The sequence below is a fragment of the Pagrus major genome, chromosome 21, assembly GCF_040436345.1.
Source record: "Pagrus major chromosome 21, Pma_NU_1.0".
Taxonomy (NCBI): Eukaryota; Metazoa; Chordata; class Actinopteri; order Spariformes; family Sparidae; genus Pagrus; species Pagrus major.
In genome coordinates this window covers 23,973,510-23,987,209 of record NC_133235.1, presented here as the reverse complement: position 1 = coordinate 23,987,209, position 13,700 = coordinate 23,973,510, and the positions used below count along the sequence as shown (strand labels likewise).

At 40.9% G+C, this 13,700-nt stretch overlaps 1 protein-coding gene across 4 annotated transcripts; it reads right to left on the bottom strand.

Moving 5' to 3' along the window:
* Positions 1 to 78: 78 nt before the first annotated feature.
* kif2c (kinesin family member 2C) lies at positions 79 to 7,009 on the bottom strand. Of its 4 annotated transcripts, none has more exons than XM_073491292.1 (23): positions 6,944 to 7,009; positions 6,659 to 6,741; positions 6,466 to 6,560; positions 6,216 to 6,317; positions 5,924 to 5,972; positions 5,795 to 5,839; positions 5,045 to 5,194; positions 4,663 to 4,776; positions 4,241 to 4,338; positions 3,738 to 3,833; positions 3,590 to 3,644; positions 3,320 to 3,482; positions 3,042 to 3,132; positions 2,873 to 2,936; positions 2,602 to 2,693; positions 2,344 to 2,486; positions 1,696 to 1,909; positions 1,343 to 1,453; positions 1,166 to 1,233; positions 969 to 1,047; positions 803 to 883; positions 603 to 696; positions 79 to 447 (listed from the first exon to the last, which is right to left on the bottom strand). In XM_073491292.1, exons 2-23 carry the CDS (start codon positions 6,717 to 6,719, stop codon positions 386 to 388), a joined length of 2,127 nt encoding a protein of 708 aa, XP_073347393.1. In that variant the 5' UTR covers positions 6,720 to 6,741; positions 6,944 to 7,009; the 3' UTR covers positions 79 to 385. The 4 variants fall into 4 exon arrangements, with proteins under 4 accessions (XP_073347393.1, XP_073347392.1, XP_073347391.1 ...); XM_073491291.1 differs by having other exon boundaries at positions 6,659 to 6,744; positions 6,944 to 6,967; XM_073491290.1 differs by lacking the exon at positions 6,944 to 7,009 and having other exon boundaries at positions 6,659 to 6,884.
* Positions 7,010 to 13,700: the final 6,691 nt, after the last annotated feature.

Genomic DNA, 13,700 nt, shown 5'->3' with positions numbered 1-13,700 from the left:
CTTTACGGCACACGTCATACTGGTGCACATTCTCTTGTCAAATATCTGATAAAAGAAATGCCACTCAAAGGAGCCAAATGTGTTTTTGAGTAAAAACAAAATACGCTTTATTATTTTTAATAGAATTTCTGCTGCTGCTCCCAAAGTAGCATCCAACTTTATTCATGGTAAAACATCTACAGCGAAAAGTGCCGCATCGAACAATATACACCAGGAGATCCCAAAGCGGTTTCTTACAAGACTTGCAATATTTTCAATGAGATAGTGTCTAAATGCGTGTTCTTTATTTAAGTCCTTAATACAATAAAATCAAACGGTAATTGCTTTAAAACGTTTTGCAATAAAAACAAAAAAGAAGCTGTGTGGGTGGGTTTGTGGGTTCGTCTTAGTGTTTCATCATCGCCAGGCTCTCCTGGTCCACAGCAGACTGCAAAGCCAACACCATGTCTGTGGATGACAGATAAGACTTAATGAACAAAGGTAACGCACACTAAACACCAAGATTTTGGTGTTTTATGTAATGTTGTTGGTGTTTGGCTTGTTCAACATTTGATGTTAGATTGGAATATAATGGAAAACCAAGATCAAGCTGTGGTTTGTACCCAGTATCTTCCGGGAGTGATCCACCAGGTCGGGAAGTTCCTCCTTGATGTTGTATGAGGTTTGCTCCATCGCCTTGACAAAGTCATTTACCCTCTGAGAAACAAAAAGGGATTCATGTTTGAGGACTAAAGCCGAATAAAATAAACATGGCATTATCACTTGTATGTTGTAAAGAAGAGAAGACGTCCTCCAACTCTACCTTCAGCTCTACATAGACTTTCTCCTCCAACTCTGCCACTTGAGATATGGCATCATACACACTGGCATCCACAACAGATTCCTATAACACACACAGCAAACAGCAAAAGTTAAGCTAACTATAAATACACTAAATCAACATAAACTATGATTTTAATCAATCTCACCTCCTCTGTGGAGCTGTCCAAAGGCTCTTGTACCTTGGCTGCTCCGCTGGACATGGAATTGCCGTTCAATTCCTTCACTCTGTCAAAGAGAGGAGGAACCTGTTTCAAGTTTCACGTTCCCTAGCACGATAGTCTTTTTAATTAAAAAAAAACATCCGAAGTGGAATCAAGTTAAACTTCATTAGCTAAATTTGTACCTGTCAGCGTAACGTAGCGTGTTCATTGTGTATTCACATGAAGCCATGCCTGGAGAGACCATGGCAATCTGTGGAAGAAGACGAGGACACATATTCACACCACTGTTTGTGTGCTTGATTGGTGTGCATCTGCATTTTAATGAAATCCGACCATAATACACTGATTGCCAAACATACCATGCAGGTCCTGGACTTTTCTCCAATGAAGGAATCCCTGAGGACCTTGGTCAAAGTGCTCATCCTGAAAGGAATGTGGTCACTGTTCTTTCCCAGTGAACGAATGCACTCCTACAGGACACAAGAATGAACAAACAGGCATGTAAGGTATGACTTTTAACATTCTCTTAGGTTCTGTGCATGCATATTTAATAATTGAACAGATTCTTCGGTCTAAATTTGACAGAGCCATGGTTTGGTTACACTATCTGCACCCTAGCTGAGATACCAGAGAGAAAATTGACTCTTCTCAATTTGCAGCTCACAGCTACTTATTTATCTGGTGTGTGCACTCCACCTCCACTGCAGTCTACCTTGAGAGCCAGCAGGCTGCGGTTGATCTCTGCAGTCTCAACCAAAGTGCTGCGGTCGTTGCTGCTGACGTCTGTGCCGCGCTCGTTTCCAGCCAAATCGACCAATGAAAATTTGCCGTGCAGCGTTGAGGCACGGTCGTTGCGTCGTAGGACAATCTGGAGGATGGCATGAGAGCGGGAGGAGTTGGCATTTGCAGAGGTCTGGCCGGATGTTCTGGATCGACAGTAGGAGAGAAGAAACGGAAAAGCAGAGATCACAATGACAGAAAATGAAGTAAATGCTGTTCATGTGGTATTGCACACTGTCCTAACTCCTAGGCTAACAGTTTTAAGGAGTTATTCCTTTTTTTATTGAACCAGAAGTTGCAGTTGAATTATTGATGTGAAACCATAAACATATTTTATTAATGTGTTGCTATTCTGACGTTCTAAAAGTGAGAAAACACTCAAACAACAGTCCAAATTGAGCACAATTTAATCCATAAGGTTAAACATATTCCATAAATAGCACTGCACATATTCAATAAGTTTAACCAGCTATTATTTCTTGTGCTGACTAGTGAGGGTAAACACTACATATTATATGTGCCATAAGACTGCAATCTAATCTGATCTGAAGACTGATCTCTACACTTAACACACAAGTACCTGCATGCACTGCCCATCTGTATCATCTTGATGACTTCCTCTGCTGTGGACACGTAGACCTCCTCCAGGCCCACCACCTGAACCTGCTGTCTGTCATCCTCCAGAACCCGGAGCTTGGCCTTCTTGTTCAGCAGGTCGTACACCTACAATCCAAAAATATGTTTCAATTTAAGGGTAACACTTGAATAAGTTGATATTTCAGTAAAATATTCACAATGAATGTGTTCATGGAGATGGGAGGAGAGGTTTTTATCTTACTTTTCCATTGTAAATCTCAAAGAAGCTGACGTAGGCAGAGAGATCCATGTTAACATATCTCCTGTGATTGATGTAGGTGAAAACATCTTGAGCTGGAGAAGGAAAGACTCATGTAAAAAGGCCAATTGAATGGTTCTGTAGTTTAAAGGGTAAAGCAACGAAGATGCAATAGGACTCATCCTGAGTTAAGTAGAACAAATACAAATCCAGTTTAACTACTTCCTTCCATATGAGATGCACAGAGAGCCACTGGGAATGCTTTTGGTCCTACCTGCCAAGGCATAGATTCCTTTAGCGCTGTTCTGCTGCCTCCCTGTGAAATCACCTCCCATGGTCTAGTGAGAAAATGTACCAAACAAGCAAAAAATGAATAAATTCTGATTATGGAAAATCCTGCTTCAAGACACGTCAAGCCCATACAGCAAGCAGAGCCTTCTTACATGAGTCTTCCCACTTCCCGTCTGGCCATAGGCGAAACATGTTGCCATTGCACCGTCAAAAATGGACTGCACCAAAGGTTTGGCTGTGAACCTAAAGAAAAAAATAGTGCCTGTCATGAATTGAACTCTTTAAAACCAAGAAAAAAAAATTGCAGCATGTATGACAAACACAAATCCTGAAAAAACTGACAGCTTATAAACACCCAATCTTATCTAGAAAACATTCCATCAAATCCAGTTTTTGTTTTACTAAATAAAAGGATAAATGAGGCCATTACTTGTAGACCATGTCGTTGGTGGAGGTCTCGTCAAAGGAGTAATCAAAGTGGAAGACTTGGTTGTCCAGGTACTTGGTAAGGTCCACCTTCTGCTTTGGCTCATGAACCAGCAAAGCACCATTTCCAGGTATAGACACCACATCTATCTCCTTTTTAGTGACCTCTGGAAAACACAAGAAAGTCAAAGTCAACTTACGATGGCTAATATCTCTACAGAGTAATTCATTTCTTTTATAATCAGAAGATACTGTGATGTCACTCCTAGTATACCTTTGTTGTTAAGGGGCCGCTTGCGGACACACACACAAATTTTTCGAGGTTCAATCTATAAAACATAAGACGTGCTGTAAGCATGAGCTATAATGGCACACCAGCATACAGCTTCATACAAGGCACATTGTCCCGAGTACAAACTCACGTGGTCAGTACTTGATAAAGGGGTTACTTCCAAGGTCTCTCTGAAGTCTTGGATCATGTCGTAGAACTTCTGGTTTGGTCGAGAAGGTTCTCCAAACTTAAAGGAAACCAAAAGGAACGTAAATAAAATCAAAAGTCAAACTTTTCCAATGAAAAATAGATACAATTAACAATTCCAAGAAGTACTTTAACCCCGGTGTTGTCCAAATGTATTTCATGTGAGACAAATTACAGAGGAAATGTAACTTTTTGATACATAAAAGGAATGTTTTCCTTTGTATATTGGACTGTCTACATAAGGTGAGCTCATATTTAACCCACGTTTAGTTTTATTTTGATGTGTCTGTGTGAATTGTGTTTATTTTTATACAGATTTTCATGTTAACTGTTCATATATACATAGGACCTGATAGTAACTGCTTGTAAGGGAAACTGTCAACCTCTGATATGATATACAGTACATTTAAGAAAGTCATGAATGGCAGAATGAGAAAGAAATCTCACCTTTCCCCTCTTGTTCTGCATGTCTGGGGGCTTTCCAACACACGACAGCCTTTTGTTGGCTTTGTTTAGCTCTTGGGGAGCCACAGACTTTCTTCTGCCTAAAGTGCATACAGATAATATTTACTTTCATTTTTTTGTCAGCGGATTGAAAAACATTCAGTAACATTAAATAGCACCACATCTCATTGTCATCATTGCAATAACCAACAAATTCAAATCACAAAACGAGTATGTGCCCTCATATCATGCACCCCATGTTCTTATTCTCATAGAACATGGAGGTGATACGATCCACATGTGCATACACAACAACTCTGTTTTGTGCTAAATAAGACAAAAAAAAAGGACTTGTGAAGGACTTTCTGTAGAAAAAGGAAATCGGTGGATACACATGATATGTCAGTGTAAAATATCTTACTGACCCCTTGCAGGCGGTGGAGGCATTTTCTCAGGTGCATCGTTTTCCTTTACTGCCTCACGCACAAGCGCCAGTGATGATTTGGTCTCGTTCTTTCTACGCTGCTGATTTGGAAGCACTAGATGAGGCAGGAGAACAGACTCAGGTTTATAAAAAGGTGACAAATATTTATAAATGACTGAGCAAAGAAAGCTAACTGTTATTCAAGTAAAATACCGGAGATTGCACAGCTGGATGTAAATAGCAATATTAGTTAAATATTCCTTTTCATTAGCCATGTAAGTAAGAAAGGAATAGTCTTTTTCAGAATAAGGGCAGAAACCATACCATTTTGTGCATGTAAGCATAGTAAAGGTTTTTTTTCTTTTAAGAGGATCACTACCAACCAGAGTTTGTGAGGACTGAAGAAGAAGAAGAAGGGAGTTCAGGGCGGATCGTTTCTGGGCTTGCTCCAGAAGGTTCAGAGGTCTGGACCGGTGCTGGAACAGGGGCCGGGGCCTGGAACAAACAGGTCTGCCTGACCTGAGACCGGTTGACTGAAAGTCAGACAAATCAAAGTCAGACAGCTGCAGCCAGAGTGTCAGTGTGAAATACTGCTACCATTGTTTGTGTTGGGGTTAAATGTAATGCAAAGCCTGGTATAAATCAAAAGTGATCACAGCAAAGTTTGCCACACAGTGAGCTTTCAGACACCCAGAGTGACAGAGAAGGGAGCCATGAGAGATCAAACTAGGTACAGAAGAGCTCAAATCTACCAGGTGATTAAATATTTGATTATACTTGCACATGAAAATGTTACTGACAGAAGAATAATAATGTTACTTTCAGTCAAATTCTTGAAAAGAAAAAAGCAGTGCATTGCATCATCACAGTCCACTATATCCTCAATGGATAAATGCTGTGCCTTCATCATCAGTAGGTAGCACTCCTTTTTTCTCCTCTAATTCCCACCCAGACTTAGAGCTGATGGACAAAAACAGATAGTGCTGCCCAGAATCACCCAAAGTTGTCCATAAGCAGGTGATTAGAGATCAGCTCTCTCAGGGGTGTGAGTTTTATTAACTTACACCATCGAATCACCAAAGGACTGATTTAAAAAATGCAAAAAATTTGTTTAAGAGGATGAGCATGCGTGCCTTTCCGACCTGACTCTTCAGCATTGGTGATTGCCGGAGTAGACGCTTTTGGAAGGGAAATGAGCCGTTAGGAGACCAACTACAGGACATGGCAACGTATAAATGAAATAGTACAATATGTTTTCATACAGGGAGCAGGGGCAGGAATCCTGGAGGAGCGCAGTCGACCCTCATACTTCTATGGAAGAGACAAAAAGAGAGGAACAAAATGGTCATATACCTTATATGTTCTTTAGTTGTTGTTATTAAGAAAGTGAGCCGTTTTTATGTTGTCGGACAGAAAAAGGATGCAGCTCAGATAAGATTATATTAATGAAAATGTGTAAATGTTCAAATTCTCAGACATAGGGTCCAACCTTTGACACTGACAAGAAGCAGCTCCAGTACTTTGTTATGTGGAAAAGTACAAGGTAACACTTACCTTGTCTGGAGCAGGAAGGGGTGGATCAGCAGCTCTGCTGGTGGCATTGTTTATATGGTCCAAAAGCTCTTGATTGAGTGTACATAACTCGCTCAACTCAACCTAAAATAAATCAGCCAAGAGGAAGAATACAGTAACGTTAACTTAGATTAGAGGTCAGCTTGCTTAAATACATGAAGTCCATCATAATGAACGTTTAAGCGATGGCTGGATGGGTCATGTAATCGCTTCAATAACACGACTGACTGACCTCTTTTCCTCGGCAGATGTTCCTCTCATTCCACTCCACCATAACCGTGGACTTGACGCCATCCACGGATTTCACCGTCGCCAGATGCACTCGACCTGGTTATCATATAAACAAACGGCGAGTCACAGCCAGGCTTTGCTAACGCAGCCAACACGGTATTATTTGGAAACAGCGAAAAACAATGTGAGCTCACCATCACTTCGACTGATTTGTACAGAGAGTCCAACAAGAAGTCTGGACAGGTTGCCCTCCATTTTTTACCTCCCTGTGAGTGTGCTGCTGGGGAGAAATAATTCAGGTAACGTTAGCTTCTTGGTAACAAGCTAACTCGCGCTATCTGTCTGCTGTGGTCTGCTACAAAACCTCACACTCCTTTCATCGATAAATTAACAAATATATAATCGAGCTGTAGTCACACAATCCTTTTATATTTGTTTGTTTATCTTTTCTAACCGACTAACGACAGGATCAAACTTACCGACGTGCCAAACTTAACGCCGCCCAAGATTTGAACTTCTTCTTCGTCTCTGACGTTTAACGGCAGCTCACTTCCTGTGTGTCTCACTACCGCCACCTACCGGAGGTAGTTCACTCCTGCAGTGTCCGGGTTGTCAGCTGGTTGTCAGACGTTTCCTCATGTTTTTATTCATAAATATATACTTTGTTCACTGTGTTGTTATTGGGAAGGTTTTTATACATATTTGTAGATACTTTTAGACTAAACCAGGAAGTAGGCGTAGGCTTTACCTTGCCACTTTTATTGTTGTTGTTGTTGTTATCTTGTTGCAATGTGATTTTACACCGCTTTGATCTATAAATAAAGTCATAATTCAGTATCCCTGTTTCAGTGTTTTTATAACGAGGATTAAGAAATCAATGCAGAAAAGAATGCAGGAGTGTTTCCACGTCACATTAGATAGCAATCATATAACACATACTGAGAAATTAGTAAGTGCTATCAGAGGTGGGTAATAACGATTTACATTTACTTCATTACATTTACTTAAGTAACTTTTTGGATAACTTGTACTTTTAAGAGCATAATTATGAATACAATAATGCAGTATATATAGAACTGTAGGCGAACTGTAACGGATTGCCTTTACATTCTGCATAACATCCTCTGTGTTTGCCAGGTGCATGTACAGTGAATTTGGTCAATATCACTCCTTGCAATAAGGACTTACAGGGTGCAGTCACTTTTCGGCAGGGCCTGCCGAAAAGTGACTGCACCCTGTAACTCTGGACTGGGAGGGGTTACATTCTCTGTCTTTTCAGCATTAATAGTAGAGGAAACCAGGTGCATGTACAGTGACTTTGATCAATATCACTCCTTGCAATCCAGAGTTACAGGGTGCAGTCACTTTCCGGCAGGCCCTGGATTGGGAGGGGTTACATTCTCTGTCTTTTCAGCATTAATAGTAGAGGAAACCAGGTGCATGTACAGTGAATTTGATCAATATCACTCCTTGCAATAAGGACTTACAGGGTGCAGTCACTTTCCGGCAGGCCCTGCCGAAAAGTGACTGCACCCTGTAACTCTGGATTGGGAGGGGTTACATTCTCTGTCTTTTCAGCATTAATAGTAGAGGAAACCAGGTGCATGTACAGTGAATTTGATCAATATCACTCCTTGCAATCCAGAGTTACAGGGTGCCGTCACTTTCCGGCAGGCCCTGCCGAAAAGTGACTGCACCCTGTAACTCTGGATTGGGAGGGGTTACATTCTCTGTCTTTTCAGCATTAATAGTAGAGGAAACCAGGTGCATGTACAGTGAATTTGGTCAATATCACTCCTTGCAATCCAGGGTTATAGGGTGCAGTCACTTTCCGGCAGGCCCTGCCGAAAAGTGACTGCACCCTGTAACTCTGGATTGGGAGGGGTTACATTCTCTGTCTTTTCAGCATTAATAGTAGAGGAAACCAGGTGCATGTACATTGAATTTGGTCAATATCACTCCTTGCAATAAGGACTTACAGGGTGCAGTCACTTTCCGGCAGGCCCTGCCGAAAAATGACTGCACCCTGTAACTCTGGATTGGGAGGGGTTACATTCTCTGTCTTTTCAGCATTAATAGTAGAGGAAACCAGGTGCATGTACAGTGAATTTGGTCAATATCACTCCTTGCAATCCAGAGTTACAGGGTGCAGTCACTTTCCGGCAGGCCCTGCCGAAAAGTGACTGCACCCTGTAACTCTGGATTGGGAGGGGTTACATTCTCTGTCTTTTCAGCATTAATAGTAGAGGAAACCAGGTGCATGTACAGTGAATTTGGTCAATATCACTCCTTGCAATAAGGACTTACAGGGTGCAGTCACTTTCCGGCAGGCCCTGCCGAAAAGTGACTGCACCCTGTAACTCTGGATTGGGAGGGGTTACATTCTCTGTCTTTTCAGCATTAATAGTAGAGGAAACCAGGTGCATGTACAGTGAATTTGGTCAATATCACTCCTTTATATTATTATTATCATTATTATTGAGAACATTACAAGTACAAACAAGGCACAATTACATGTCTTTCATGTATATTCATTGAAAATGTTTTGCAACAGGGTGCAGTCACTTTCCGGCAGGCCCTGCCGAAAAGTGACTGCACCCTGTAACTCTGGATTGGGAGGGGTTACATTCTCTGTCTTTTCAGCATTAATAGTAGAGGAAACCAGGTGCATGTACAGTGAATTTGGTCAATATCACTCCTTGCAATCCAGGGTTATAGGGTGCAGTCACTTTCCGGCAGGCCCTGCCGAAAAGTGACTGCACCCTGTAACTCTGGATTGGGAGGGGTTACATTCTCTGTCTTTTCAGCATTAATAGTAGAGGAAACCAGGTGCATGTACATTGAATTTGGTCAATATCACTCCTTGCAATAAGGACTTACAGGGTGCAGTCACTTTCCGGCAGGCCCTGCCGAAAAATGACTGCACCCTGTAACTCTGGATTGGGAGGGGTTACATTCTCTGTCTTTTCAGCATTAATAGTAGAGGAAACCAGGTGCATGTACAGTGAATTTGGTCAATATCACTCCTTGCAATCCAGAGTTACAGGGTGCAGTCACTTTCCGGCAGGCCCTGCCGAAAAGTGACTGCACCCTGTAACTCTGGATTGGGAGGGGTTACATTCTCTGTCTTTTCAGCATTAATAGTAGAGGAAACCAGGTGCATGTACAGTGAATTTGGTCAATATCACTCCTTTATATTATTATTATCATTATTATTGAGAACATTACAAGTACAAACAAGGCACAATTACATGTCTTTCATGTATATTCATTGAAAATGTTTTGCAACAGGGTGCAGTCACTTTCCGGCAGGCCCTGCCGAAAAGTGACTGCACCCTGTAACTCTGGATTGGGAGGGGTTACATTCTCTGTCTTTTCAGCATTAATAGTAGAGGAAACCAGGTGCATGTACAGTGAATTTGGTCAATATCACTCCTTGCAATAAGGACTTACAGGGTGCAGTCACTTTTCGGCAGGGCCTGCCGAAAAGTGACTGCACCCTGTTGCAAAACATTTTCAATGAATATACATGAAAGACATGTAATTGTGCCTTGTTTGTACTTGTAATGTTCTCAATAATAATGATAATAATAATAATAATAATAATAATAATAATAACAATAATAATAATAATAATAGTAATACTATAGTAATGCCAATAATAATAATAATAACAATGATAATAGTAATCATAAAAATAACAACAATAATAATAATAATAAGTAGAAGAAGAAGAAGAAATTAAAGAAAAGTAAATATAACGTTTTAAACGGTGCTTCTGCTGTTTAAGAATGTGATTGGTTCTCTTCCTTCCTCTATGGCTTTTATAGGTAAAATCCAAATTAGTGTTATACTGCCACCACCTGGTTCTGTTAGGGATGGCCATTGTAATGACAGCCAACTGCAAAAGAAAAAAAAAACAAAAGAAAGAAAGAAAGAAAGAAAACTACTACTAACAGATTGTAGGCTACTATTGTATCAAGTAATTAAATTTCATGCAACATGATAATACATATTAGATCTGATATCTTTGATTACCAATAACCTGCTGTCATTTCCTCATAGTACTTAAAAGCAGGAGTAACAGCAGTGAAATACCGTATTTAACAATATGTTTACATGTCATTAGATTTTAAACTTATATAAATATGTCTTGTGGAAAAATAATTTTCTGAAAAAAATGCCTGTTTACTGAATTCCTCACTCTTAATTGTTCAGGAATATGTGTTTTTGCAGAGCGTCAGTGTAAAGCTTCATTATGATTACTCAACTATCTGGAGTCATGATACTAGACCATCTGCCTCTTTCAATTCTCCGTTACTAACTGATGATGTTTCAGATAGGGCACGTCTGTAAAAATATATCAGCTAAATTCCTTCTTGTGGGTTTTCAAATGAGTCTGACTAACTGGCTGGAGATTTGGACCTTATTGTACTACTTCTGTCAGTCCAGTGGGAAAAGCTGGCATGCAGAAAAGAGGTGAAAGTTGACAAGCGAAAAGCCCTCGAGTTACGCTGTGGTTTCTGTTCTTTATCAAACTGATGAAGAAGGAAAGTTTCCTGAAACATTGTCAAATCAAGCGTTGACAGTATGAAGTTTTCCAGAGGCAGCTCCTGCGAGCGTTGTGTTACTCTTCTCACTGCACTGCTGCTTCAGTTATATGTGATTGATAACAATTAAAAGAAGTCTTTTATATAAAATCACTGCTGACTGCCATTTCGAGCTGCAACGATTAACTGAGTAATTGATTAGTTGTCAACTATTAAATTAATCAACAATTATTTTTGATAATTGATTAATTGATTTGATTTCTTTTTGGTTTGCTTCTTAAATGTTTCCTTATCCTCAACATTTCATAGACTAGACAACTTATTGATAATTGACAGATTAATCAACAATGAAAATAATCATTTGTTGCATACATTTAGGGATGGGTGATATAAATTGTGTGTGATTTTTCTATGTCGTGTACGTATACAGGTAATATATCTGTTTTTAAATATCCCTGATTGTAGGTCACAGAGCGCCAGGTTTCAAATCGGTTAGCAGCTTTATAACAAAGCCGAGCTGCAGTGAATCAATGACTTGATTACTTCCACAGTGACTATTGTGCTGTTTCCTGATCAAATTCTGTTAAACCCTGATCCGTTTAGCCTACTGCATTTCATCCATGTGACCGCAGGAATCCTGTGTTTGTCCACATGCTCCCTCTTTCCCCACACCCATTGCAAACCAGGCACAACAGCTCAGTCCCCCGTGACATCAACAATCAGGGACAGCTGGAGAATGACCCATAATGCAGTTCAGCCTTGCCTTCAGCGTGGGAGGCTTCCCATTTTTCCTCTTTTCTATTTGCCCCCCCAGCCTCCCCGCTCCTCCGTGCCCACACCCTCTCAGCCTCCAAACCTCCTAACTATACACAAGCTGGACTTATGTATACACATTCCCCGCAAGCGAACGCTGACACATGACAAATCAAAGGTCTAATAAACAGCTTGTGCTGAACAATTTTCCCCCCACCGCCAAAGGATGAAAAATAAACAAATCCCTGTCGGTTTGGCCCGGCCAGGCCATTTGGTAGGTCTGTCTGTCGGTGACTGGGTGGCCCAGAGCTGCTCGGTGTGAGGCCTGGGATGGAGCCACAACTGTTTCCTGTGAGCAGCCCAACCCCCAGATCCTCTCCACAACTGGCTTAGTGGGTGGTATTCCCCTCCTCCTTCTCTTCCTCACATCCCCCAAACTCCTACACCCTCCTCTCCTCTCGTCCTCAAACCCTCCTCTCCCCGTCAATGCTCTCTGCCCGAGCGCTCCTCCCCCCTTTTCCTCCCTTCCAGTCAGTCAGTCAGTCAGTCTATCCATTCTCACAGGCTAAACACTTCCTCAGTGGCCTTGAGTGGATGGAGTAGGCTAAACAAGCTTTTAAACTTCTGTCTGCTGCATTTAAAAAAATGGTTTCTTGTCTGTGTCTTTACTTGGTCCTGTCTGTGTGTTTTTTCTAATTATTTAAAATGACGCCATGTGGGCGCTTGAGCTCAGTATACCTCGTTATTACCCTCAGCTATTAGATACTTTTATGAGGGAGTGATTTGTGCCTGAATACACCCGCAGAAGACATTTGCTGAATGGGCAATATATGGATATTACATCAATATTGTGAATTGAGACTATGAATCATCTTGTCGTGATATGGCTTAAGTAAAGACTGCATTACAGTAAAGTGATGTCATTTTCTGAACTTACATGACAGTTCTACTTGTTCTAATACTTGCCTTTACCCACTTCATCATAATATCCACATTACTGATGATTATTCATCAAAAATCACATTGTGTTGATATTTCAGTGTCCCCATGTTCAAGAAAATGCAGCAAAAATGCCGTCCAGGCACCCTTCTAGTGCCCTTTCTGCTCGCTGGTGCCCCGCTGCATACAGCTGGTGCCCCTTTCATTTTTTCGCCCCTGCCCCTAAAACATCCTAACACAGTCCACCACTGTTGGCTGGGAATATTTTCATGTCATGATGGCAAAATGTGGTCCTGGAGACACCTTTTGTACAAGGAGCTAACACAGGAACTGTAGTGCGATTGTGCCACAACCGTGAAGATACAGTCATGAAACTTTACAGGTGTGTAGTTGAGATCCAAATGAAAGCTGAGTTTGGTCCGACCCATGAGTACTGAGTACTAATGTAATAATTAGTGGTTGCAAAATGAAATTTAGTTTAAGCTCCTTAGAAAAATAATACAAAACCAAAACAAACTATTTAGTGGAGTGAATTGGCGCGTGGACCGATGACTTGAGCAGTCCCACAGCCTGGGGGAAGAAGCAGCTTCTCAGTCTGGCAGTACGGCAACGTACTATGTAGCTACTTCTGTACCTTTTGCCAGATGGCAGCAGGGTGAACAGACTAAGATAATAGAAAGATAATATTATAATGATTACTGAGTACTCATGGGTTGGAGTGTCGACAGGTTGACGGGCGTTATGGTTGGTGTGATCCAGTCACTTGATGGTCTTTAGTTGATTTTGTCGCCCTGTCCCAACATGTATGAAGTACTTTGATATATATTGTGTATCGCCGATGTTCAATATTCTGTAATATTCCAAAAGTGAAAGACAACTATATGAATAGTACTTGAGTAAATGTCTTAAAGTAACTGATATGAAATGTACTTAAGTCTAAAAAGTAAATTACAAGTTAAAGTATATATGATTTCATGTATGTATATACTGTATA